Here is a 25,713-nt window from a genome sequence, read left to right as displayed (position 1 = left end):
CCTATCTCATACATACCTAGAGCTTTTTGAGATTGAACATTATAGATGAGATGCTGAGAAAATAGAGACTTCATATCCTGCCAAGTTTCATAGATAAAACTGGAGTGGATAACTCATGGTTCTACCCCACCCAATGGTCTTTTCCCAAGTAACTAATATTCTTTTTTAACTAAATCAGCCTTCTTGCAAATAACTAACATTTTTTATTTTTAAAATTTACTTCTTTTTACAGTTGAGAAAAAATGAGCAACTTTTTATGCTATTTGATAAAATCATTAAAATATTATGCTAAAGCCCTCTTAAAAGTTTTGTTTTATTTTTGCCAATATGTTACTTTGAAGAAAAATAGCACCAGCCATGTTTTGGTTGTATAATCATTTTCCTAACTATTGGAAGCAACTTTGTCAGGCTTTATTATTAGGCAATGTAGAACCTTTGTTTTACATCATTTAATAAAATCAAATGGTTTTTACAACATTGTTTACATCTTGTTTAAAAATATTTTACTGAGAAAATAATTAACTTTGTTTTATTTTTAGGGTTATATCCTGTGTTGTGACCTCATGGTTTAAGTGGGAATAAAGATGAGTATAAGCAGTGATGAGGTCAACTTCTTGGTATATAGATACTTGCAAGAGTCAGGTGAGTACTTTTATAAAGTAAATAGGCCTCAAATTATTTTAATATTCTCAAAATAATCTTTTATGCATTTGAAATTTGTATCAGTCCAAACCGTTGAACTTTGTATGTTTCCTTAATGTCTGGACTGCCATTTTAAAGCTATGTTTTACTGCATGGTTTAACTCTCTGACTCTTTCAAATATGTTGGAAACAAGGCAATTATTTGTAACAGTTTGGCTTTCGCTGTTCAAAGACCATTTTTATAATTTGTTATGAGGTGAGATTATTGCATATGTTTAGTAGGAACATAAAAACTTTTAGCCACCATCAGTTTGATAATGTATATCCAGAATCCTCAATTAAATGTTGTTGGTCCTAATTGTAGTTAGTATTTTGGAAATTAAATTAACAGTATTTTCCCAGAATACTTTCAAAATTTTTATTTGAATTAAGTGTATCCTTGATCTGAATTGTTATTATTGTAATGGGAGTAATTATAAATAGACATCATTGAAAGCCATTTGCAACTAATATTAAATCAATCACCAAGTTTTATTGACAGATAAAACAGAAGGAATACTGCAAGGGAAAATGTGGATGGATTAAGCAAAAATTTAAAAGAGGCAACATGGTTGGGTATGGGTGGAGGTATAGGATGATGAGAGATTAATTGCCAATGGAAGTGCCGATTGCTACTAAAAAATGAAAGCATTTGGTGATTTCAAATGTCGTGGTCTAGAGACTGAATTTTAGAAATTATACCTTAAAGTTATGGTTTTAGTAGTAAGGTGAGGTGCCCCATAAAAAAGATAATTTTGGTAGTCAAGTGTGAGGGAGGATGGAAGGATAAAGTAGAGGTCTAAGGTTATAGAATATTGAGCCCTCAGTTTATGGTTTTGAGACTTGAATCATTCTTCTTGTATAGCATAGTTAGTTGTCCTTTCCTATACAAGGAATACAAGCATAGCTTTTGGTCTGAGAGCCTATTGCTTGCTGAGATGTTCCCAGCTGTTCTTCAGTGCTGAGCATTTTTTGGGGGTAGGGGTTTTCTATTCCCAGAACCATCACTGCCCCTCTCTGAGGTGTAACAGCTGTGAAAGTGATGTCCAGAAGGACAGGGAGGGAAAGAGACATTAGTATCCAAGCCCACAGAGAATAATTTATAATGAAGCTTTGAAGTTAATAGCTCTTGTTTTGTTTTCTTTGTTTAAACTGGTAGACTGGTACTGAAGGCAGATCTAAAGAATGTTTTGAATAGGATAAAATGATTAATAAAATGAAAAAGTAGTGACTAGTGATTGTTACATATGTAACTTGTAAACAAGTTTAACAATTTCAAATACTTGTGTTTGAAAGTTGTTGTGTAGCACTTTCAACCAAAATGGAAAAAAAATGTTGGGTTAAAGCAAACTCTGCTTTCTACTTTTAAATTTAATCACCTTTTAAGCCAGAGCTTTGAGACTTTTGGACACTGGAGCAAAAACCATTGTGAAGGATCAGTAGATGGGAAATATATTGTAAAGGCTTGTTGGTGTATGGTAAAGACAACTATTTAGGTTGAACCATATAAAATTACTGCTGTTGGAAGTTAGAAACAGTTGAATAGCTCAGCAGTACCTTGTGGTTCAGTGGTGTTAATGAGAGCACTAATATTTTTCTTTTTCTAAACAAAAGTCCACAAATTGATACTTGATATTACTGTAAGAAAACAGTAAAAAGGTGCAGTAAAATAATATTCTCGGTTAATTTCTGAACGAGTAGATTAAATATTATCAAAAGTTGTGGGTTTGTTCGTTTGTTTGTTTTTTGAGATGGAGTTTCGCTCTTGTTGCTCAGGCTGGAGTGCAGTGGCGTGATCTCGGCGGCAGGTTCAAGCGATTCTCCTGCCTCAGCCTCCCAAGTAGCTGGAATTCTAGGCATGCACCACCACGCCCGGCTAATTTTGTATTTTTAGTAGAGATGGGGTTTCTCCATGTTGGTCAGGCTGATCCCAAACTCCTGACCTCAGGTGATCCGCCCGCCTTGGCTTCCCAAAGTGCTGGGATTACAGGCATTACACCCGGCCCAAAGGTGTTCTTAAACTTGCTTTTCTTCTTAGAGAAAAAACCCTTCAAAATTCCATGTTTTAAGGTGTTTTATGTTGAAATAAAAATAAACCAAGAATTAAAAAAAATTTGTATGGTAGACTGATATATCAAGTTCTCCATAATTGTTTAGTATGTTCTTTAGGTGTGCTCTGTGTATTCTTTAGAAAGTTTTAGACTTTGCAGTGTAGTGGTGATGCCAAATGACATCTCTAAAAATGGGAAAACCAGTCCCTTGGTAAAAATTGTAGCTTTTTATTTACATTATGATTTATAGGGAAAAATCAGACTCAACTGATGACATTTTAACTTATGGCAGTTTTCCCAGGACTGCAACTTGCCATAAATTTAAGAACTGCTTATGTAAGAATTTTGAAGTTTGAGCCTCTGGCTACCTGCATCAGAGTCACACTGAGTGGGGCCTGGGAATCTGCATTTTACAAATGCCCCAAGTGATTCTTTTGGCTTAATAAAGTTTGAAAGCCACTAGTCTATATTAGTTGTAGGACAATTAGAACTTGACAAGAAAATTGACAAGTATTTAGCATATGCACAATATCTTGACACAAAAATTATGCTGAGTTTTCAAGATAAAGTAGAAAACATGGAATGTACATCTGCTGAGGTTTGGGCTATGAGAACATATCCTAAAGAGGGGCTGTCACTAAAAGTGTATATTTGTGTTTGTGGGTCAGGCGGAATAATGAGGTAGCAGAAATAATGAGGCATTTTTATGTCTTAAAGGGTGCCACGAGATATTTATTTGAAATTGCATCCAGAAATAGGATACGGAAGAGAGTTTGAGAATGTTATAGTTCTGTGAACTCAGGACAGGGTTCAGACAGAACTCAGAATCTCACCCATAACAAATGCCATAGTAGCTTTAGATCTGGGCATTTGCCACTTATTCCAAAGCTTTTTCTTGGTTCTGATCTCCAATTATATACTTAAATATGGCTACTTTTGCAATAGATCCTAATTCAGAATCACCCAGTACAGTAATGTCTGAGTTGTTTTGGGGATTCATCATGTTTATCACTACAACCTACAAATGATACTTACTGAGAATTAATCATTCAGTATCTAAGAAATGCGATATAAATTACTCTTAGGTTTCTTGAAAGATCTAAAGTAATACCGAAGAAACTGGAATCTTTATACTGCTGCTTTCCCTGCAGTAGAGCACTGAATTGGATTAAGAGACAGCAGAAAAGGGACATTGTGGTAAAGGAAGGATTTGTGCAGGGACATTCAAAGGACTGGTTTGTGAAGACTTCCAAAAAGCAAAAATAAAATTTCCGCCTGGCCTGTCTCATTATCAAAGACTGTCCAAAAACACATTATAAAAGTTTTTATGTTTTGATAAATATGTGGTTTAGTAATACTGTTTTTATGTAAGAACTTTTAACATTTGTTCTCTGCATATTGTTCATTGTTGACTGTGGTATCTATCTGCAGGGGGAAAATCACTTAAATGGTTTTAGTCTTAAGTATTTTTTACTGTTGTCAATACTAGAAGATAATATCTGTTGAAAGTTTCCCTCCTCCAAAATTACATAAATTCTGAGATTCATTTTTCTTACCTATGAAATACCTATAAAATAAAATGCTGTGGAGAAGGGATTTACCTTGTGATATTCAGCCTCAAATATTTGATGGACATCTCTGTTTTAAATAAGCCATCCCTCGGACTCATCAAAACTAATTAAAGAAAAATATATTTATTGTAGGGTTTTTATTAACTATTGTGACTTTTTATTTTTTGCAATTTTATCACTAGAAAGTTCACCCTACGCAAATTTCTTTGGTCCTCACCATTCTGCCTTTTTATGAAGTAGACTTCTCTATTCAACAAATATTTCCTAGGGAATAAAATGATTTTTTTTCTCTTTTGAGATGACTTGAAAATTGAGCGTATTTAATATATAATACTGTAAGTAATGATTAACTTGATTCAAAAGTATTGTTCCTTTAATTAGTGTTTGCCCAAGGGCATTAATTTCATTGCCCTAATAACTTATCTAGCAACCATATGCAGATAAATACTTAGTGGTACATGCTAAGCTGCATATAGTAGAACCTGATACAGTGTTAATTTTAGAGGCACTAAGCTGGTTTGGACCTTTTTAATCTCCCCCACCTTTTGCGTCACCATTGACTTCTTTAGTTATTTGCAGTTGTGGTTTATTTTTTTTCTGAAGAAATAGTTTCTGGCAGTTATTTTTGAACTTTCTGACACCTGTTTTTCTTAGAAGAAAACCTGTTTTCTATAAGAAGTCATTTTATCTTCAGTTGTGTATTTGCTTTAGGGAAAGAATTCTTGATACTAGGTTTAACTATTACAGTCTAAGAGCTCTGTAACTTCTCCATTTATATTGTACTTGACTGTTGGAAGCTGTGAAACAGTTGCATCTTATAATTGAAAGACTTAACTGGAATTGCAAAATCAAAATGTCCTTGTTACTAAAATGAGTAACTTTCTAGATGGCGATTCTGAATATTATTACTTTTTAAAAATTTATTTAAAAAATAACCGATGTTGCATACTGTCTCCATTTATAAGAAAGATGATATATAAGAAGGAAATATATAAAATCTGTGTTAGGGTTCTCTTGAGGGACATAACTAATAGGATATATGTATATATGAAAAGGAGCTTATTAGGGGGAATTGACTCACACAATCACAAGGTAAAGGCCCACAATAGGCTGTTTGCAAGTTGAGGGGCAAGGAAGCCACTGGTGGATCAGTCCAAGTCCCAAAACCTCAAAGGGAGGGGAGCCAACAGTGCAGCCTTCCCATCTGTGGCCAAAGGCCCGCGAACCCCTGGTAAACCACTGGTGTAAGTCCAAGAGTCCAAAAGCTGAAGAACTTGGAATCTGATGTTCAAGGGCAGGAGGCATCCAGCACGAGAGAAAGATGAAGGCTGGAAGACTCAGCAAATCTAGTCTTTTCTATGTTCTTCTATGTTCTTCCTGCTTTATCCTAGCTGTGCTGGCAGCTGATTAGGCCGTACCCACCCAGATTGAGGGTGGGTCTGCCTCTTCCAGTCCACTGACTCAAATGTTAATCTCCTTTGGCGTACTCTCACAATTATATCCAGGAACAATACTTTGTATCCTTCAATCCAGGCAAGTTGACAGTATTAACCAGGATGATATATAAGAAGGATGATACATGTAGGCTTCAAGAATTTGGTTTATGAAGGATCTCCTTATCTCTCTTGCACCCTACCTCCCTCCATTTTTCCCCCCTAACTTTTTCAACGGGATTTTCCGTCTCCTTAGAAATACCGGCCTTGTACCATATCATTTGTTTTTTGAGATGGTGATTATTACTTCAAATGTTATATTTTTAAGATCACAAGTCAGAACCATATACTATTATTTTTTAATTTAGAAAACGTGATCACAGTAGGCGCAAACTAACCTTTATGTATAACATTAAAGCTCTGACCTGTACTACCATGTAACATATAGCTCATTCATTCATTTTTCTGTTTCATTGTAGCAGTTTCACATTAGCCCTGTAATGGCTAGTGAATATTACAGTGCAGTTTCTTTGTTGACTCAGATAAAGGTAACTGGGCAATTCCTTCCTATGTACCTTATGCCCAGTGCCATTTATGAACAGACATTACCAGTGTATTCGATGGAGTCAGGTTAAAAGTGGTTATCAGTAATGTGCTTCTAGTCACGAAGAACTGCAGTGAAGAGAGCTCAGCATCTGGTATGTCCACCTTCAGTCTGCCTTTTAGTTTTTATCAGTAGATGACCAGCTACAGAAGTGCAAGTAGGTATATAGTTTTGTTTTATAATCAAATGAAATATAGAATAGCCTTGATTTTACACACATGGTTGTATCCATGACTAATTAACAATAAACAACAAGCAGTTATCATAAATGCTGATAATTACAATTCTTTTTTTTCCCGAATAAGTTTTTCTCCTCTTTTTGTAAGCTGAATTACCATTTTTTGCTGACACAGGAAATTTGTATTACACATTCCTGCTAACACACTTATCAAAGAACAATGGTCCTTTAATAATTGCCAAACAGAGAATTTGTTCAATGTTTTTTAGGACTAGCCAGCATAGCGAGAGTATAAGGAAACATGTAAATTGCTTTTGGCATTATTAATAATTTTTTTTGGAAAGCAATTTGGCAATGATGAAAACCTTCTTTAAAATGCTTATATCCCCTTCAGCTTTTGAGGGAATCCATCCTAAGGAGAAAAAAAACAACAAACAACACACATTGTACATGGCAAAAGCCTATACATATAGATATTTGAGGTAAGATTCTTTTAAAATAGTGATCATTGGAAAAGTTCGAAGGTCCAGCTATGGCGTGAATAATTTACTGGCTGAATATTATGATGCTATTAAAATTATTTCAGAAAGTATTATTTATATAAAATGTTTATAGTTACATGTATTTTTAAGGGCAAAATTAGGGCACGAAATTTTATGGCTAGTATATAAGTACTAGATCTAGCTCTTCAATAGCAAAGATCTCCTGTGTCATTTTTTCCCCTTCCTATTTACCTTTTCTAAAATCTGGATCTGTAGGGCAGAGTTGGAGTCAAGAAAGCATTTGATGATGAGAACATGAGTATAATTTGCTGGGCTTTTCTGACTTGAAGCTTATATAGGACCTTGGATCAATCAGATTTTCGTTTCAGACTAGGGCAGTATGTTGTGGTCGTATTTAAGCTTTGCCTTTTTTACCAGTTTGTCTCATCTAGTCATCCTGTACGATAACCATGGTGTTCAGAGTCCATTTTCTTATTCTTATGTTGCCTATTTGCAAGGTAGAGTTGGCAGGCTCTATACGACTAACTCCCATTTGAGAACACAGTCCCTAACATCCTTACGGAAAGCACTTCCTGAAACAAGCAATCTATAGAAAATGGCTGTTTTGTGATCTCATGCGTGCCACCCCACTCCCTGCCAGCTGCCGTTGCTCTTCTCTGTCACTGAATGACTATATACTTCATGTGTTTCAGTCTTATTTCTTTCTGGAGTCTCTCTTCTTCCTAAATCTCAATACCCTAGTCAATGTTTAGAGTACTTGATTACAGAGGTACTATCAGATTTGCTCTTACCCTTGGAAAGAAGGGATGCTATTTTAGATGGTCATGCCGGATTTTAACATCTAACAGATTTAGGTGGTCTCTTTTGCCTCCTATTATTATATAAATCAAAAGCTGTCACTGGAAAAAGCCTTTTTCTGCATATATATTTACAGATAAATGGAAATAGCTTCTGGCACAAAACTAGTTCAAGTTTTAGATTTTTCCAAGGAAAACTTAAGTCATATGCTTTTTCTGGAGTCACAGATTTTTTTTTGATGCACCAAAATACATTATAGTATAATTGCATTCTAATTTAAAAAATGTTTATTGAGTACTTGTTGACTCAGGTAATGTGCTAGTTTCCCAGAATTAAAGGATTACTAGACTTAAACCCTTTTGTCAGGATCCCAGTCTATTAGTCACATATAGGCAAACAACCATAGCCACAGAGGTGATAACCAGTGTGGTAAGTGCCACACATACAGAAATTCTAGGATCAGCATAGGAGAGACTGATTAGCCCTGGTGTAGTGAAAGAGGATTTCACCTCCATTCAGATAGGAGAAAGAGCAAAGGAGGACATAAGGCTCAGAGGCATGATATATAACACAGCATATTCAAGATGTTAGATGTAATTTGCCACCACTTGAATTTATTGTGTAATGGGAGTGAGACAGGGTGTGTAGTATTGAGATAAGACTGGAGAGACAGAAGAGCCAGATTACAAAAACAACTGCCATAATTAGGTGTTTGGCCTTTATTATGAAGGCCAAGGGGATCATTGAAAATTCTCAAGCAAGAAGTGATATGTTCAGTTTTTTGTTTTACAAGTAATAGTCTAGCTGTAGCTTGACATATGTACTGAATTGAGGAGGAGGGGAAAGAAATGTACATAGCAAAGGGTAATGGGGACTAAACACAGATCTGGCAGAAAAGGTAAGGTGATGAGCATCTACAGATGGTAGAGTGATAGGATTTGGTAAATTGTCAAATGCCAAGGACCGAGAGAGAACAGGGAGTTAGGATGACTATGACTTTCAGGTGTAGTGAAATGAGATCAGAAGTTTCTAAGGAAAAGTGGTTTTAGGGAGGGGAAGAAGAAAATTGATTTTGAACATAATAATTTTAAACTGCTATGTAATGCCATGGCTAGAAATAAAGAAAATATTCTAGTTGAACTCAACATTTAAGCAGAACATTTAAGTTTGGAACTTCTGTAGGGTAAACATTAATGAGAAGTGCCAAAACAATGCTAATGACTACTTCAGGGATGTTTCCTTGCTATCTGAGAGCATCCTAAGTACATCTGCAGTACCTTGAGATGCATGTAAGCACCTGTGATAGTTTTTCTCCTGGTCTGACAGAACAAATTCAGGATATCTGCAACATTCTAGCCAGAAATGGGCACAGTTCCACCTGCAACTCTTAGACTATTCTTGGACATATTATTACTTTAAACTTAAACTCTATAAGCTAATTAGATAGACTCTAAATTTAACAATTTTGACTATTTAAATTGCAGCCATGAATATACAGAAATCATGTACCTTAAACAAATTTATAAGCATTACATAACTCAAGACACTTTCAAAACCTTGGCAGTAAATATGGCAATAAGATGGCTCAGTGTTTCATGCACTGCGTAACCACTTTCCAGGACCCCGAGTTGAAAACAAAACAGTGATGTAGTCTTTTACTTTCTATCAGGAAACAGAAGCTCACTCGCTCCCTTAGCTTTATCCTTGACCATATTTTAACTGTTCAAGAGGAGTAGTAGAGTCTCTGAATGAATTTGAATCTGTACTTTCTCATTTATTAGTTGTGATTTTCCATCAGATTATAAAATAATAAAATTGTATGTGTGTACATAGTATTTAGCATATGATATAGGCCCTCTGTAAATGATGTCTTCTCTCTCGAAGTTTTCTTAAATCTCTTAAGCTGCTTGGCTGTTTGGCTGTTTTTACTAGGGATGATTTACTGTGAATTTATTCAGGGAGGGGGTATATAATTGAAAACAGGAATCTCCAACCTCACTGCTTGAGGATTTTACTGCTATGTCTCTCATTGTTTCTCCCCATCCTCCCTCGTCCTTATTCTGTTTTCTACCTTGGTGATCTTGAATCTACTCATATTCAGGTAGTTGTGGGCTTTCTGATAGGGACAATTCAAAACGGTGCTTCTCCGCCCCCACCCCTCCCACCCCCACACCGCCCCCCGATTGGTATCTCTATGAGCCCAGATTAAGATGAAAACTATAAATGCATTTAATTATGATCTTGCCTATGGGCAAAATCAGGGGCTAAAATCAAGGTCTTAGAGGTAACATTTTTTCCACTTGCCTTTTCCGCTGTGGGTTAGATGTTGTGAACATAATGAGTTAGGTGTTCCACAGAGAGAAGGAGGGGGTTACAAGGAAAATCAACTTAGGTGTACTCTGACTACTAAATAACCAGATTTTCCTAGCCACATGCTGTTTGTGAGCGCACAGTATATTATACTAGACTGTTCATAAGTACCACAAGGAGTATAAGAGTGGAAGCACAAAATCCAATAAAGAAATGTACTAAACACTAAATAACTAGGCTAGATAGGCTAGCCAACAGAGATACTATATAGATTAAATCAGTTTAACCAAGACCCAAAATAGGCCCGTATTTATTTCCTTTGTTTAGTATAAATGTTTATTAATATTCTATATTACATGTACAATTTAATTGAATTGTTTAAAATACTTTATAGAAATTACTACTTAATGATAATTGGTGATTAATATTTCAGTAAAGAAAATAACCACCCTTGGTTTATCAGCTTGTTGGAATTTTACCTTTGAATTTTGGCTAGATATTAATAAAAAGCAAGGCCAACATAAAGAGATTTTTATTAAGTAAGTGCTTTGGTTGTAAGTATTTCAAGTTAAAAGTAAGTAAGTGCTGATGGAGACCTATAAACCAGATAATCATTTGCTAGCTGTTCATTTCTTAAATATTTCATATAGATGAGTTATTACTAAGTGGCAAAGAATTGGTATTTTTTAAATCACTTAATTCATACATAAAATGAGATTTAACCGTTATGATTTTTTAATATTTAAATTTATTTTTATTAGTTTTAGTGTTCTAAGTAGTTTCAAAGAGCTCCAAAATACTGAATTTATCAGATGTTTGACAATTTATATATAGAAATTTAAATACTTCAAATTTTACCTGAGTGCTAGATTGCTTTAAAGACATTATTGAATTATAACTACATAGTAGATAACAATTACATGAAGTAAATGAAGATCATTCAGAATGAATGAATTCCTATTTAAAGCATGTTATGTGTACCACTTTTGAGAAATGCTGAATACTTGAACTGGGCTGGGATGAAAGATTTGAAATAAAGTTCCTTAATTCTAGATGTAAAAAATATTAAAATATACTACAGAAATATTAAATGTCCCTTAATCTATCTTGGCCTGATTTATCTTAAGTGAAGCAATTGAATTACATGATTTCCAAAGGGTTGTTTTACCTTTTACGTTTGATGCTTTTTGTTAAGAAAAGTTGTGTACCATGACATTTTAGAAAATTTGAAGCTATATAATCAAGTATTTACTAGAAATTTTAAAGACTACATTAAGCGAAAAAGAAAATATGTAAAGGCTGACATGTTTTTACACACACACACACACACACACTTGACCTTAGTCTGGGATTTTAAATGGGTAGAATGGGATTTCGAAAGATTATAGTGATCTTTCTTTGTGTGTCATTTAGCATGTTGCCACTAGGAAAATAAATTCTCATGCCTTTTCTTTTGTTTTTAGGATTTTCTCATTCAGCATTTACCTTTGGTATAGAAAGCCATATCAGTCAGTCCAATATAAATGGTGCCCTCGTCCCACCCGCTGCATTGATTTCTATCATCCAGAAAGGTCTACAGTATGTAGAAGCAGAAGTTAGTATTAATGAGGTAAGGAAGACTTATTTCAAATACTGATTTTTTCCTCTTAAATGTACCGTTAAGTCAGCGGTCTTGCTTGCTTATTCAATATTCTGACTTTAGCTTCACAGGGTTAACAAAAGTGCAGACAGTTCATCCCTAATGTAGTAGTCAGGTTGCACCAGCAAGGTGTTGGCACCTAGTTGTAGTTTGTTTGCCTTAATCTGTTTTTATAAGTAAACACTAATAAAATAATTTTTATTAACACAACAGCATTGTGCTGTGGAATGTTAAGATCATAATTATTGGCCTGAAAATTGTAAATTCTCACATTATTTGAATATACCCTAATTTAAACCAGTTTATAATTGAAGCCAACTCTGGATGGTACTGCCTCTCTAAGGAATACATGTGAGTAGTTTGTTTGGCTTAGGGGTCAGCATACTGTGGCCCATTAGCCAAATGCTGCTCTCTGTTTTTGTAAATAAAGTTTGATTGGAACACAGCCACACTCATTTACATATTGTTTATGGCCACTTATGGCAGAATAGTAGTTGAGACAGAGACCTTATGGCCTGCAAAGCCTAAATTAATATTTACTGTCTACTCTTTTACAGAAAAAGGTTGTAAACCCCTGGTCTAGTTTAAAATGTTGTTTTTGGTTTTGTTTTGTTTTGTTTTGTTTTGTGTGTGACGGAATCTCGCTCTGTTGCCCAGGCTGTAGTGCAGTGGCACGATCTCGGCTCACTGCAACCTCTGCCTCCTGGGTTCAAGCGATTCTCCTGCCTCAGCCTCCCTAGCAGCTGGGATTATAGGCACCCACCACCACGCCCAGCTAATTTTTGTATTTTTGTAGAGACAGGGTTTCCCCATGTTGGCCAGGCTGGTCTTGACTCCTGACCTCAGGTAATCTGCCCACCTCAGCCTCCCAAAGTGCTGGGATTACAGGCATGAGCCACCACGCCCAGCCTAGTTTAAAATTTTTATGTGTAGTGAGGAGCTTTTACCATTACTTTTATTTCAGAGATTAACATGTTCCCCTTTTGTGAGTATTTTTTAAACTGAAGCATCTATGACTTCTGGATCAATGATTATTACCAGAATTAGAAATTACATAATATACTAAAATGGATTTGTTTGTTTCCTCAGCTCTTTGAGTGACCATCCACTAACACAAAACTAAATTTTTTCTTAAAACGTGTAAATTTGACATGGCGCTTATTCCACAGTGTATCTGTGTTGGATTTGTTATCTCTTTAAAATTATTTATAAGTTAAAATACTTTGTCCTGTTCCTCAAATATTACATTACAATGGACAGTTCAGAAAGACGTGCTGTGTTTTTGCAGCTCACAGTACCCTACAGTAACACTGTAGATTGTCACTGGTACATGTTTACCAGTTTAAGTGAACCAGACTTCACATATGCATGTTCCCAGCTAGTTTGTACTGTTTGTATTTCCGACTTGCTCTGTGTTTGTGTCTCTTCTTGTGCTTACTTGGAGAACTCTTTATTAGGAGTTTCCTAATATCAGTAAGTGGAGCTTTGGAAATTTCAATAACTCCCTAATATTCAAGAGCACTATAGCCCATGAAGTCTGTTTCTGCTTTAATACTTGAATCAAATCACAAGAAACTTTTTAGCTCAAAGTTTTTAATTTTTTAAAAGATGTTTTTACTATAATGGGGCACCAGGCCTCTGATCATTATATGAACTATTCCATATTGTTTGTTGCTTTGACTAACGGAATTTCAGAATCTAATTAATAAACCTTTTTATGAGCTCGGCCTACATCTTATTATCCCTTTCATTTCAGCTCTATCTGTACAGCTCTGTACTGTAATAATAGTATGAACTAAATGAAAAGGAAAATGTAGGCACTAATTTCCAGTTGCTGCTTGTAGTTTCTTTATTCCCTCCGGACTAATTAAATGAATTCAGAAAGTTCCTAAAAATGTTTTTTTAGGAGTGAAGATTTTCATTTCATTTCTGATTTTGTATAAATACAAATAACTTTAAATATTGCCTTTGATTTTTCTTCTCTCACAATTTTCCAAATCCAGGATGGTACCTTGTTTGATGGTCGACCAATAGAGTCTCTGTCCCTGATAGATGCCGTAATGCCTGATGTAGTACAAACAAGACAACAAGCTTATAGAGATAAGCTTGCACAGCAACAGGCAGCAGCTGCTGCAGCTGCCGCAGCTGCAGCCAGCCAACAAGGATCTGCAAAAAATGGAGAAAACACAGCAAATGGGGAGGAGAATGGAGCACATACTATAGCAAGTGAGCTCAGACAAGAATTTTTTTTTAATTACATGAGTTTATTTATTTTTTAAACTTTTAATTTGGGGTACATGTGCAGGTTTGTTATATAGATGAACTTATGTCACAGGGGTTTGTTGTACAGACTATTTCATCACCCAGGTACTAAGCCTAGTGCCCAATAGTTACTTTTTCTGATCTTCCTCTTCCTCCTACCCTCCACACCCCAGGAAGGTCCCAGGAGACAAGAATTTTTAAAAATTTCTTCTCAGAGGAAATATTTTGCTTTAACAGAATGCCCCGTCTTCTATGCCGAAATAATTTCATCTGTTACTTGCACCAACTTGTTTCCCTAACTTGTATCACACAGTTCAATTCAGAGTTTTATTCCTAAAGCTCCAAAAAGCTAGATTTACTTTTATTTTCTTTTTAAAATATTTAGAAACCCTTTCCCATTGTTAAATGAATTTTTACATCTACATTTGATTTCTAAATAAAATTTGTAATACTAGTTATCAACAAATAACCATAGAGCTCTGACATTGAGATAAAAGGCAACTCATGTTAATATGAATGATATCAGCAACCCCTACTGGCAGGAACTCAGAATAGTACTGGTAGACATTGTATTTAATTCAAACGATTTTATCGTTTTATCCACGTTTAGGTCTAATCAATTAAAGTCTCCCATCCCACTCCCACCCCCACCCCCACCCCTCTAAAAAAAAAAAGTATGTGGTCAATACTTAATTAAAGATAAGAATTTATTTTCTGTGTGACTAAGACTGTGCAGTCATGTTCAGGTTAACTTGATATAATTAAGAAATGTTACACTGTATGCGATAAAGGAAGGTATTTGCTAGTTAAGAATTCACCCATCCACCATGTTGTAATACTGCCTAACTGGAAATGCTTACTTGTGTTTCATGATGCAGATAATCATACTGATATGATGGAAGTGGATGGGGATGTTGAAATCCCTCCTAATAAAGCTGTTGTGTTGCGGGGCCATGAATCTGAAGTTTTCATCTGTGCCTGGAACCCTGTTAGTGATCTCCTAGCATCAGGGTATGTTTCTCAAAGTGATACTAAAATGGCTTTTTAAAAATATCTTATTGGGCTGGGCGCGGTGGCTCACGCCTGTAATCCCAGCACTTTGGGAGGCCGAGGTGGATGGATCACAAGGTCAGGAGATCGAGACCATCCTGGCTAATACAGTGAAACCCCATCTCTACTAAAAATACAAAAAATTAGCCAGTCAAGCTGGTAGTCCCAGCTATTCAGGAGGCTGAGGCAGGAGAATGGCGTGAACCCTGGGGGGCGGAGCCTGCAGTGAGCCGAGATCGCGCCACTGCACTCCAGCCTGGGCGACAGCGAGACTCTGTCTCAAAAAAAAAAAAAAAAAAAAAAAAATCTTATTGAACATTTTATAAACGTATGCATTATTCAGGTTTTCTGTTGTTGCTTAGTTGTGGCCATTTTGTCTCTATAAATTTTTTATTCCTTCATGAAGTAATTGTAGAATTTTTAATTAAACTTACTATTTTGAGAATGCTTGGGGGTCCCAACATGTAGAATGGGAAAAATACTGAAATGAAAATCCATGATATTCTAGTTTTTATTTGCCTTATTAATATTCAGATGTAAATATGTTGCCTTGTTCTGATACGTGAGAATGTCATGAGGATTTAAAATATATTGCATACTTTTGTAGGTCTGGAGACTCAACAGCAAGAATATGGAATCTTAGTGAGAACAGCACCAGTGGCTCCACACAGTTAGTACTTAGACATTGTATACGAGAAGGAGGGCAAGATGTTCCAAGCAACAAAGATGTCACATCTCTAGATTGGAATGTGAGTATCACTGTATCCATGATGGATATAATTACTAGTATACCTAACCCTCAGAGCCTCAGACTCATGGCAGGGTTTGTCTATTTGTTCAGTATTTGGGGTTTTATTAACTAGTAACAACAAACCGGGAGTCGTCCCCTGCCAGCCCTCTCTCCCACTGTGGGACACAGACTTGCCTTAGACCGAGGTTCAACATCGAGCTCTTCAGTGTATCCCGCAGCATATTCTTGGTTAAATTGTTACTTTTTACTCTGTACTTCATTTTCCTTAAATGTCAAGTAGAAGTATGAAAATGGTACCTAAATATTTGAGATAATAGGCAAAAATTCTTACCATAATAACAAACAACATACTAAATCTATAACAACCGAGTCATTAGTTAGGGGATAAAAGAATTCTGTGTAGCAAAAAACATGTTCTTGTTTTTCTCTGTATTCTGTGAACTGATAGAACTTCATTACCAATTTCCTTTTAGGGATCATTAGTCTAGACAACGTCTAAATTTTATTCCCACTGTAGGAATCTTATAATTTTCTGATTCTGTGTATGATTCAACATCTTTCAGGACAACTTGACTACTGTGACTTATAAAAATCTTTGACTTCGTTGTTGATAAATTCTCACCCTTTTAGTTTTAAATACATCTCTTACCTCGCTCCGCTACCCCCCACCGTTCCCCCAAAACTCTTAGGTTATTTCAGCATTGCAAAGAATATCACGATAGTCGTTCTTTGCTCAGCAAATGAATGTTCTTTTCTCTTCTGTTTAACAACCCTTTGTGGGCTTTCTAAAGGATCTTCCAATTCTTTTCCCAAGGAATGAGATCTGTCTTTAAAATGATTATTCCTACTAAAGTTCTCAGTTTCTGTGAAATGTTTTTTCAGAAATCATAGCTAGGTATTTTTAGCATTTTCTTCCAAAATTGCCAGCAGCATATTTACTCTTACCCTCCATATGACAATTCTAAAAATTCCAAAGGGGTTTAACACACTGTAGTATTATTTACTTATAAGATCAAGACAGAATTATTTTCTTAATATGGGCCCTTATTATATTTTAGTTCAGATATCTTATAGCTTTCTTATGCTACCGGGTCCACTGGCCATGTTAATTTAATGAAATTTATAGTTTGCATTGAAAAGGATGGTTAATGAATATTGGTTTGTTGAGCTTGGTAGTTCTGAACTGCATTTTATAGTTTTGAAAAGTGTGGGCGTTTTGAAAATGTGTTATTCACGGTGAACTTGGAAAACATTATCCTCAATTAATGATTCTTTTCTATGGGTAAAGCAAGAGAGCCTGTGAGATTTCTCATCTTTACAGTATTCTTTTCCTAGTTGAGCAGTTCATGAACTAAAACATTTAGGGACTGATAGTTTAGAGGAAACTTAACATTGTGTAGGATGTGGAAATAAGCTTTTACTGTTGACTCCAACATGGCTCCCCTTCTTCTTCAGATAGAGCCCTAAGGGATGGCCACATCCTAGCAGAACTGAGTCTGCAGTTCCCAGAACCAGCATTTGTTTTTGTTTGTCACTTAGCCGTACTGCTAAATGGCTTGAGAGATGTGAAATAGGTGATCTTGTTTTGAATGCCCTTACCAAAAACCATCAATAGTATGTCAAGTAATGCAGGATTTCGTTCTCCAGTAATGTTTACTCATTCGAGCAATAGTCTGTTTACTGTAATCTATAACTTTTGCATTTGCATAGAGTAGGTTAGATCTGTCCTTCTATTACACAATTCATTGAGGCAAGGCGCACAGCAAGGGAATATAAGTTGAGAGAAATTTATATGGACTTTTCCTCCTGGTAAAGTAGGCAGTTGTACTTACTTCATTAACTATAAAGTCAGCCTGCGCTCTTTTCTGGCTCTTTTCCTTGTTGCTGTTTTTTATTGGCGTATATTTCATAGTGGGAAGGAATTTAATAATAGAAAGGAACATTCAAATGTTTAAGAATCTGATCATTTGAAACAATGATATTGTTTGGATCATACACACACACTTTCTTTTAGACAGTAAAGGATCTAGAGGAATGGCCATATAAAACCTTCTAATCATATTTTAAAGTTTTTCTTTTTTACTTCTAATAAATCATTGTAAGATTATGAATTTGATGTTCTTCCCAGTCCACCACCCTACCTTCATTCTTAGTTGTGTGAGTCTGTGAGAATACTTTTGGCATGCATCAGGCGGGGTGATACAGATCCTGGTCCAGAGCAATCACTGTCAGTTGTTGAACTTTGGATATAAGGCCCCGGTACAACATTAGCGTCACGACAGTGGAAGGGTTTCATAGGCCTTTAGTGGCACTCACAAGTAGGCAAAACTGGCAAGTTTTGAAGCAGAGAATGTCTTCATTCTCTTCTGTACCTGGGATTTTCTGTACCCAGGATTTAAACATGAAATACTTTAACAACAATTAAATACCATATCTAGATTATATAATTAAAGAAATGTTTTTCTCTGGCAGAGTGAAGGTACACTTCTAGCAACTGGTTCCTATGATGGGTTTGCCAGAATATGGACTAAAGATGGTAAATGAAGCATTTTCCTTTTTACTTTGTTGTTGATCTAAAGTTAGAAAATTTAAAATAATGTTAATGTTTTTCTTTTGAATTTTAGGTAACCTTGCTAGCACCTTAGGGCAGCATAAAGGCCCTATATTCGCATTAAAATGGAATAAGAAAGGAAATTTCATCCTAAGTGCTGGAGTAGACAAGGTAAAAGCTCATTAAGTTCTGTAAAGGTGAATGTATTACAGAGTTTAATTGAAAGCAGTATTTTGTCTTAGCTGCCAATTACATAAACATTCCTATTTGGGAAATTCACGTATGAATTTATGATAGAAATACTTTTAGGTCTGTCAGCTCATTCCTGAATCTACTTACCAAAATGTCCTTATCCTTTTATCTATGTGAACACTTATAATTTTACCTGGAATTTGAACCATAAACAATGTCATACATCCTGCACTTTTTGCTTCCCTTCTACAATTTCTAGTTAGTCTCACCAGTGAATATGGCTCTGGAGTGAATCCATGGGAAATTCTAGAGCTGGTCTGTTAGCCGAACTCCTGGTACTTAATTGAAGCTAATATGAAATGCAGGATCTGTCTAGCCTTCTTTGTCTAACTTGGCTGGTGAATATAGATGAGTTGAAAATAGGACCTTCTTCCTCCTAAATAAAGGTGTAAGATTATCTTAATCCAGGAAAGGACATGCTAATAATTGAGTGTGGTGTCAAACAGGGAAGTGGAGAGAAACTGGTTCACTCTTTATAAAATTCAGAGAGCAATAAAAAAAAGTGGCAAAAGAGGAAGAAAAGTGAAGTAGGCTGGGAAGGAGAGAGACTGAGTCCTGTTAATAGTCACTGCCACTAGACAATACTTTAGGTTCTTTAAGTACTGCCAAAATTCAAGCTGCCTTTTTGGGTAAATAGGAGCTTTCAAAATCTTTCAATATTGAGAATTGATTACGTTGTTAACCAAGAACTTACTCTTATACTAAACATCTATACGAATCTTACATTAAATGTACTATTGCAATGGAGTTTTTTAAGCAAAATCTAGTATAATGCCTGGCGCTTTGTAGACTACCAGTAATTGCTATTTGAAGTAAGTTGACCAATGCAACATCATCAGGGAAAAATCAAACTGCTTAATAGTCATTTTCTCCCAAAGTATATAGCCTTGTGGTACTATTTGGGATAAAGTGTTTAAAATTAAATCTACTCTGACATTTCATATTGCTGTAATACAGTTAGGCATATAATTTACACATGTATGTTAAACTTCTTTCCATGAGTTTATTTTTCTTTTCCTTTTAATCTCAGACTACAATTATTTGGGATGCACATACTGGTGAAGCCAAGCAACAGTTTCCTTTTCATTCAGGTAAATTTCTTACAATTTACGTGAAAGCTGGAGCTTGCTTCTGTTTTTCTAATTAAACTTTTAACAGCATATGGTTTATTTTAAATGTTGAAATATCAAGTATCAGTCTTGTAACTAGTCCTTTCGAGAGTTGATGTTCCATGACATTCAGACTCTTAATTGTCAGAGGATCATCCAACAATTTTCTGTGAAATGTACCATAAAGAAAGCATTTGCAGCCTGGTGCAATTAGGGGTGGCATTATTTAATGGAAAGAACATAGATTTTTGAATCAGAAAATCTAGGTTTGAATGTCAGTTCCACCCCACTTAAGAAGCATTATTAAGACTGAGCAAGTCACTTAACCTTTCTGAGCCTCCTTTTCACTGTCTGTAAATGAGGGATAATAATAATAATACCTATTTGTTATGGGGATAAGGCTAGCTGATATACATGAAAATACTGTATAGACTCATATAAGTTTAGGTATTGTTGTCATTTTCTCATTTTGGATCCAGGTACCTGAGTATTTGTCTACAGGAAGTAAAAAATAGACTTTCCCAATGTTGTTGGAATATTGGTGGCTTAGATGGATTTCTCTTTTAAGAAATACTCAATCTGGTACTTTTACCTGATTAAGCAGACCTCAAAAATAGTGCTCTGTCCTGCATGATACACAGCCACACACCCAGACATTCAGCTTGAGTAGAGCCAGCCATATTTTTGTGCCCGCGCTCCGTTTAAGCCTAGAACCTTTGCGCTGCTTTTCAGTGAGTTTCCCGACTGCAGTAACTAAATGATGTTAAACTGGAACAAGATACCCAGTGGTTTTAGTACTACCTGATTTAGCTGTCTCTTTGATTTTGTTGTGCTAGAAAAAATTTCAATTTGGAGACCGACTAAAATAACCCTGGTTATTCTCAAATCTTTGATGATATCCTTTAACAAACAGTGAGCCAGTGGCATAGCATCAACTTTAAAATGGAAATTTGTAACTTCAGGCATTTTGCTTTTTTTTTCATTCTCTGTTTAGTGTGCCTAAACAAGCCAAAATAAGGTGCAAAATGATTTTTCTGTAGTATCTGAATAAGTTTGCAAAAATCGTTAAACAATTCAACTTGATTAAAGCTCACCACTCTAATAAGCATTTACACATACATTTTTGTTCACCTGTTGTGCTTCCTTTTCACCTTTGCTTCTAGTTTTCAGAATTCTCTCAGGCTTCTGGCTGTTAATCATAATAATTTCTCGTACATCCTAGGAGTAATGTAAAGTTGAAGTAAGTATGTTTATGGTACTGTTGCTAGGTACCATATGATTAGTACCAACTCTGTGTTGGAGATGGTGCTCTTTCTATCCCCTTTAGTCCTAACTACAACCTGATGAGGTACATAGTATCAAAGTATTTTTACGAAAAAATAAACTTCAGTTTACCCATCGTGTTTTTTCTTACCATACTTTTGTTTTTAAGAACAATTTTATTGAGGTACAGTTGACATAAAATGAGCAGTATGTATTTTACTTGAACAATTTGATATATTTTGACATATGTATACACCATTGAAACTATTACCGCACTCAGGATAATGAATACATCTGTTACCTTCAGACGTTTCTTCTTGCCCCTTAGTGATATCTCTCTCCCATCCCCAGAGATTAGATTACATTGTATGATGGGGATCATACAGTATATACCCTTTTTTGGTCTTCATTCTGCATAATTTTTAATTCCTGCAGTATACAGAGTATATCTTATTCAACTGTTTATGTTATCAGTAAGGCTTCTAATCAACAGCTGGCTATTAGTTGGTAAGATTTTGGGGAGTCAAAAGCTATGTGCAGATTTCCAACTGCACAGGGGGTTCGTGCTCCTAACCCTCACATTGTTCAACGATTAACCAGATCATATGTTCAAAAAGCTAAGTAGAGACAGAAGATATGTTATTAAACTTCTAGAGACAAAAACAACATGTGAGATGAAAAATGCACTGGATAGGATAAACCACAGATTCGATGCTGCGGAAGAAATGATTTATGACCTTGGAGGCAGCATAGAATCTATCCAAAAATGCAGAGAACATAGACTGGAAAAGAGGGTGTGGGGACAGAGCATCAGTGAGTTGTGATACAACTTTGGGCAGACTAATACCTATGTAGTCAGAATCTTAGGTAAAAAGGTAGGGGAGGGAAGAGGGGCAGAAAATAAGATTGTTTAGCCCATTTAAAATTAGCACCTCAAGGCAGATGGTGACAAGTTAAAGGTGTGCACTATAAATCCTAAAACCACCACTAAAAATAAAGAATTACAGGTAAGAGCCCACCAAAGGAGAAGAAAATGTAAGCATAAAAAATATCCAATTAATTCAAATGGAGGTAGAAATACAAAAAGGGGAAAGAACAGAAGAGATAAACAGAAGTACAGTAAATTTAAATGTAACCATATGACAAAGCAAAATAAGTGTAAATGGCCTAAATATTAAAAGGCAGAGATTGTGAGACTGAATCAACAAGCAAGACTCAACTATATACTGCCTATGTAAAATATACTTCAAATACAAAAATATCAAGACTGAAAATAAAATGATGTAAAAATAAATACCATGCTGTCACTAATCAAGTGTACATTTATACCTTTCAAGTGTACAAGTATACATTTCAGCAGGAGACAGCTGAAATGGCTACATTAATATTAGACAAACTAGATTTCAAAGCTGAGAAGATTTACAGGGAAAAAGGAGGTTATTAATACAATGATAAACAGTCAATTCAACAAAACATTTTAAAATGATAATGCATTTAATAACACTTTCAAAACATATGAAGCAAAAACTGATGGAACTTCAAAGGAAATAGAAATTATTGTGCTTCCAATTGTTGAAGACTTTAGTATTCTTCTCTCAATAATTGATGGAATGAGAAGACGGGAAGAAGGAAGTAAGGCTATAAATGATTTGAAGATTATCTGATAACTTGACCTAAATGACATTTATAGCAACAATGGAATTAAATTAGAAATCAGTATTAGAAAGATCTCTGGAAGAGCCCAAATACTCAGGAACCCACATTTCTAAATAACTCATGGGCCAAAGAAGAAGTCAAAATTAAGTTAGAAAGTTTTATAGTTGACTACAGATTTTATAAATTAATAATATACTAAAATCCATTGAATTGTATACTTTAAACAGGTGAATTGGTATGTGAATTATATGTCAATAAAGCCTTTTTTTTAAAAAAATAAAGTCAGTAGTAAATGCATCCTTCTTCGCTCATAGGTTTGTTCCTTCTCTTTTAAAATTATGGAGGCTACGTGGGTTAATGAAAGTAAATCAGAAGAGGGGTGGAGCAGAGAAAAATGTTAACTTTAGCTCCAAGATTTTAAGAAATTGTGTTACTGGGAAAATTAAGTTTCCATAGCCTCTTATCATGTGTAAAATGAGACCGGTATTAGTGAACACACCTCTCTCACTTGTCAGGTACATAAAAATTTTTTTTTTTATGATAGAGATTTCTTTCTGAAGAACTTGTACTATCAAGACTCATTTTAAGAGTAAATATAAAATAAGGAGGTACGTGTTCTTTGATTACATCAATCTGTAAGCACTGTATTTTACGAGGCAGGCATATCACAGAAGCATTAATCATACAACTTACGTTGCAGCATTTCCTACATCTCAACAATCTTGATTTGGTTATGTAGTTTGGTTTTGTTTTTCTTTTTATGAACCTACTAGCGTATTTGTTTTAATGCTACTTTTTGTTTATTTTAGCCTCCTCTCTAACATGTTGCAGGCTGCCCTGTATAAAATTAACACCTCTGGAACGTCCTGACATATATTTGGCCTTCTTAATAACACTTTAGTGTATCTTTAACTGTCTTCTAATTAGATTTTTCAGGCCTCCCCCATTTTTTGCACTCTTCAACAATTGAAAGATTATTTACCAAAAAAATTAAAATTTTTAGAATTGTATTTTAAGTAATAATACTTAATGTTAAAATGAAAGTGCACAGTAGTTACTGAATTAGGTTCCATGGAGGAAAACAAAGTGTAAACCAGACACTCCAAGAAAGGGAATTTAATACAAAGAAATAGTTGCAGAGGTGTTGGAAAGAGTGAAAAACTAAGGAATAGGAGGTAACCTAGAGACTAATTGAAGGAGTCTAAGACTCTAGAGGAGAAGGCAGGATCTGAAGTGGGGACTGGGATATAGAGGATAGGCTGTCTGGCAATGCTCGACACCCAGCCTGAAATGATGGCAATCATTCCTGTCTTCTTACTACTACTAACTTTGGACTCCTCACTTTGAACTCCTGACAGTGTCTTACATTTTATGAACCCATCAGGAAACCACTAGGCACAGGAACCTGGGACATAACTTACAATAGCCCTCCTGGGTTGCACATCCTAGCAGGGCACAGTGCAGCAAGGAACGAATGAGAGTTGACTGCCAAATGAACAGGACAGTCATCCACATTGCTGTCAGAAATGGTGATACACACAAACAGAGGCAGAGTTCACACATCATGCTGATAAAGTTGGCACGTAACTTTTGTTTACTAGTCGATTTAGGTTGGGTTTCTCCAAGAGGCAGGCCCTGTGCCAAACATTTGAGTGAAGTGACTTATTGTGGAAAACCTCTTAGGAGAAATAAGTGAAGAAATATGGGCATCAGGATTGGGGAGAGGGAGGAAGCCAAGGAAGGAAGTGATTTCTCGTGAAGAAAGGCCCAGTCTCAGCCTGGTGCAGAGGGGAGCTTGCACCTCAAAGTTTTTCTTACATTGAACCAAGGGTGCTAGGTCTTTAGATCTCCCCTCCCTCCCTCCTTCCCAAAAACGTACACAACACCAGCTTGGATGCATGTCATCTAGGGAGGACTCAGCAGCAGAGCAGGGCAGTTCTGTGAAGTTTGTCCGTGGCAGCCCTTAGCAGTGAAGCACTCAGTTGGGAATTGGACACAGCACAGGCAAAAAGGCTTATGGGCAGGAAGACCAAACACCAGCTAAAGCAGTGCTGCTTCATGACTAGAGTAAAAATACAGCCTACAACTTACTCAGCCTGACAACTCTGAGGTGTGATTTTTGACTGTGTTTACTTTGTTGAGAATTCTCATGATTTGAAATTTTGTATAAAAAGTGAATTTATGTTAATAATTTTATATGGCACTGTGTTTCTTAAAAGGTTGATTGAGGGAGGATTAAATATTTTAAATATAGTTATTCGAAATTTCATATACCCTCCATAGTAAGTTCCCATTAAATATTTTCTTTCCATCTATTTCCTTTATGAGCTTACTCTATCCAAGTGGTGTCCTGATACCTAGTTTTTCATTGTAGAAATATACCCAAAACTAATTATTTTAATGTCTGGTCATATTACTACAATTAGCTTCTTTGTTCTTTAGTACTTAGTACTTTTAGATTTGGGGCTTACCTGATTTATCTTTAGCCAGGCAATGAAATCAATTTCACTCTTTCCTGTTGTCCTTTATCTTAAAAAAAAAAATCTCAATATAGTTCTGATTAAAATTTCCTTTCTGAGTCCTAAATGCTTTAAATCTTCTTTTCCCATTCTTTTCACTTCTCCTATCCATAGTTACAAGTTCTTACACATGACATACCTCTTGGCTTATAAGTTTAACTGCTTAAGCACCTGTTTATGTTTCATTTTTAACATAGCCAGTTACTATTATACTTGGATATACACAGTGAGGGAGTTTGTGGCTTTGTTTTCCCTTTCCATAGACATCTCTAATCTCCTTTATTAAATGCTTTGTATTTCTACTAATTAGTATACATAGCTAAACTTTTTTTTTTGTTTTTTTGAGACATAGTAGTCTTACTCTGTTGCCCGGGCTGGAGTGCAGTGGTGTAATCACGGCTCACTGCAGCCTTGGCCTCCCCAGCTCAAGCAGTCCTCCTGCCTCAGCCTTCCAAGTAGCTGGGACTATAGGCATGGACCACTACACCTGGCTAATTTTTTTATTTTTTCTTTTTTAGAAATGAGGTCCCAC

General features: G+C 35.6%; 1 protein-coding gene across 8 annotated transcripts in view; it reads left to right on the top strand.

Annotated features, from left to right (window-relative positions):
- TBL1XR1 (TBL1X/Y related 1) overlaps window positions 1-25,713 on the top strand; it is a 180,547-nt gene that overhangs the window by 135,733 nt on the left and 19,101 nt on the right. For 6 of the 8 annotated variants that reach the window (XM_063621706.1, XM_063621700.1, XM_063621703.1 and 3 more), the window contains 8 exons: window positions 540-642; window positions 11,593-11,738; window positions 13,772-13,994; window positions 14,909-15,041; window positions 15,688-15,829; window positions 18,304-18,367; window positions 18,456-18,553; window positions 19,665-19,725. In XM_063621706.1, the coding sequence (XP_063477776.1) occupies window positions 585-642; window positions 11,593-11,738; window positions 13,772-13,994; window positions 14,909-15,041; window positions 15,688-15,829; window positions 18,304-18,367; window positions 18,456-18,553; window positions 19,665-19,725 (925 nt within the window). In that variant the 5' untranslated portion in view covers window positions 540-584. The remainder of the gene's footprint in view (window positions 1-539; window positions 643-11,592; window positions 11,739-13,771; window positions 13,995-14,908; window positions 15,042-15,687; window positions 15,830-18,303; window positions 18,368-18,455; window positions 18,554-19,664; window positions 19,726-25,713) is intronic. The other 2 variants (XM_063621708.1, XM_063621707.1) reach the window with 1 other exon arrangement.

The sequence above is a fragment of the Symphalangus syndactylus genome, chromosome 17 (genome assembly GCF_028878055.3).
Source record: "Symphalangus syndactylus isolate Jambi chromosome 17, NHGRI_mSymSyn1-v2.1_pri, whole genome shotgun sequence".
Classification (NCBI taxonomy): domain Eukaryota; kingdom Metazoa; phylum Chordata; class Mammalia; order Primates; family Hylobatidae; genus Symphalangus; species Symphalangus syndactylus.
This window is presented reverse-complemented; position numbering and strand designations above follow the sequence as displayed.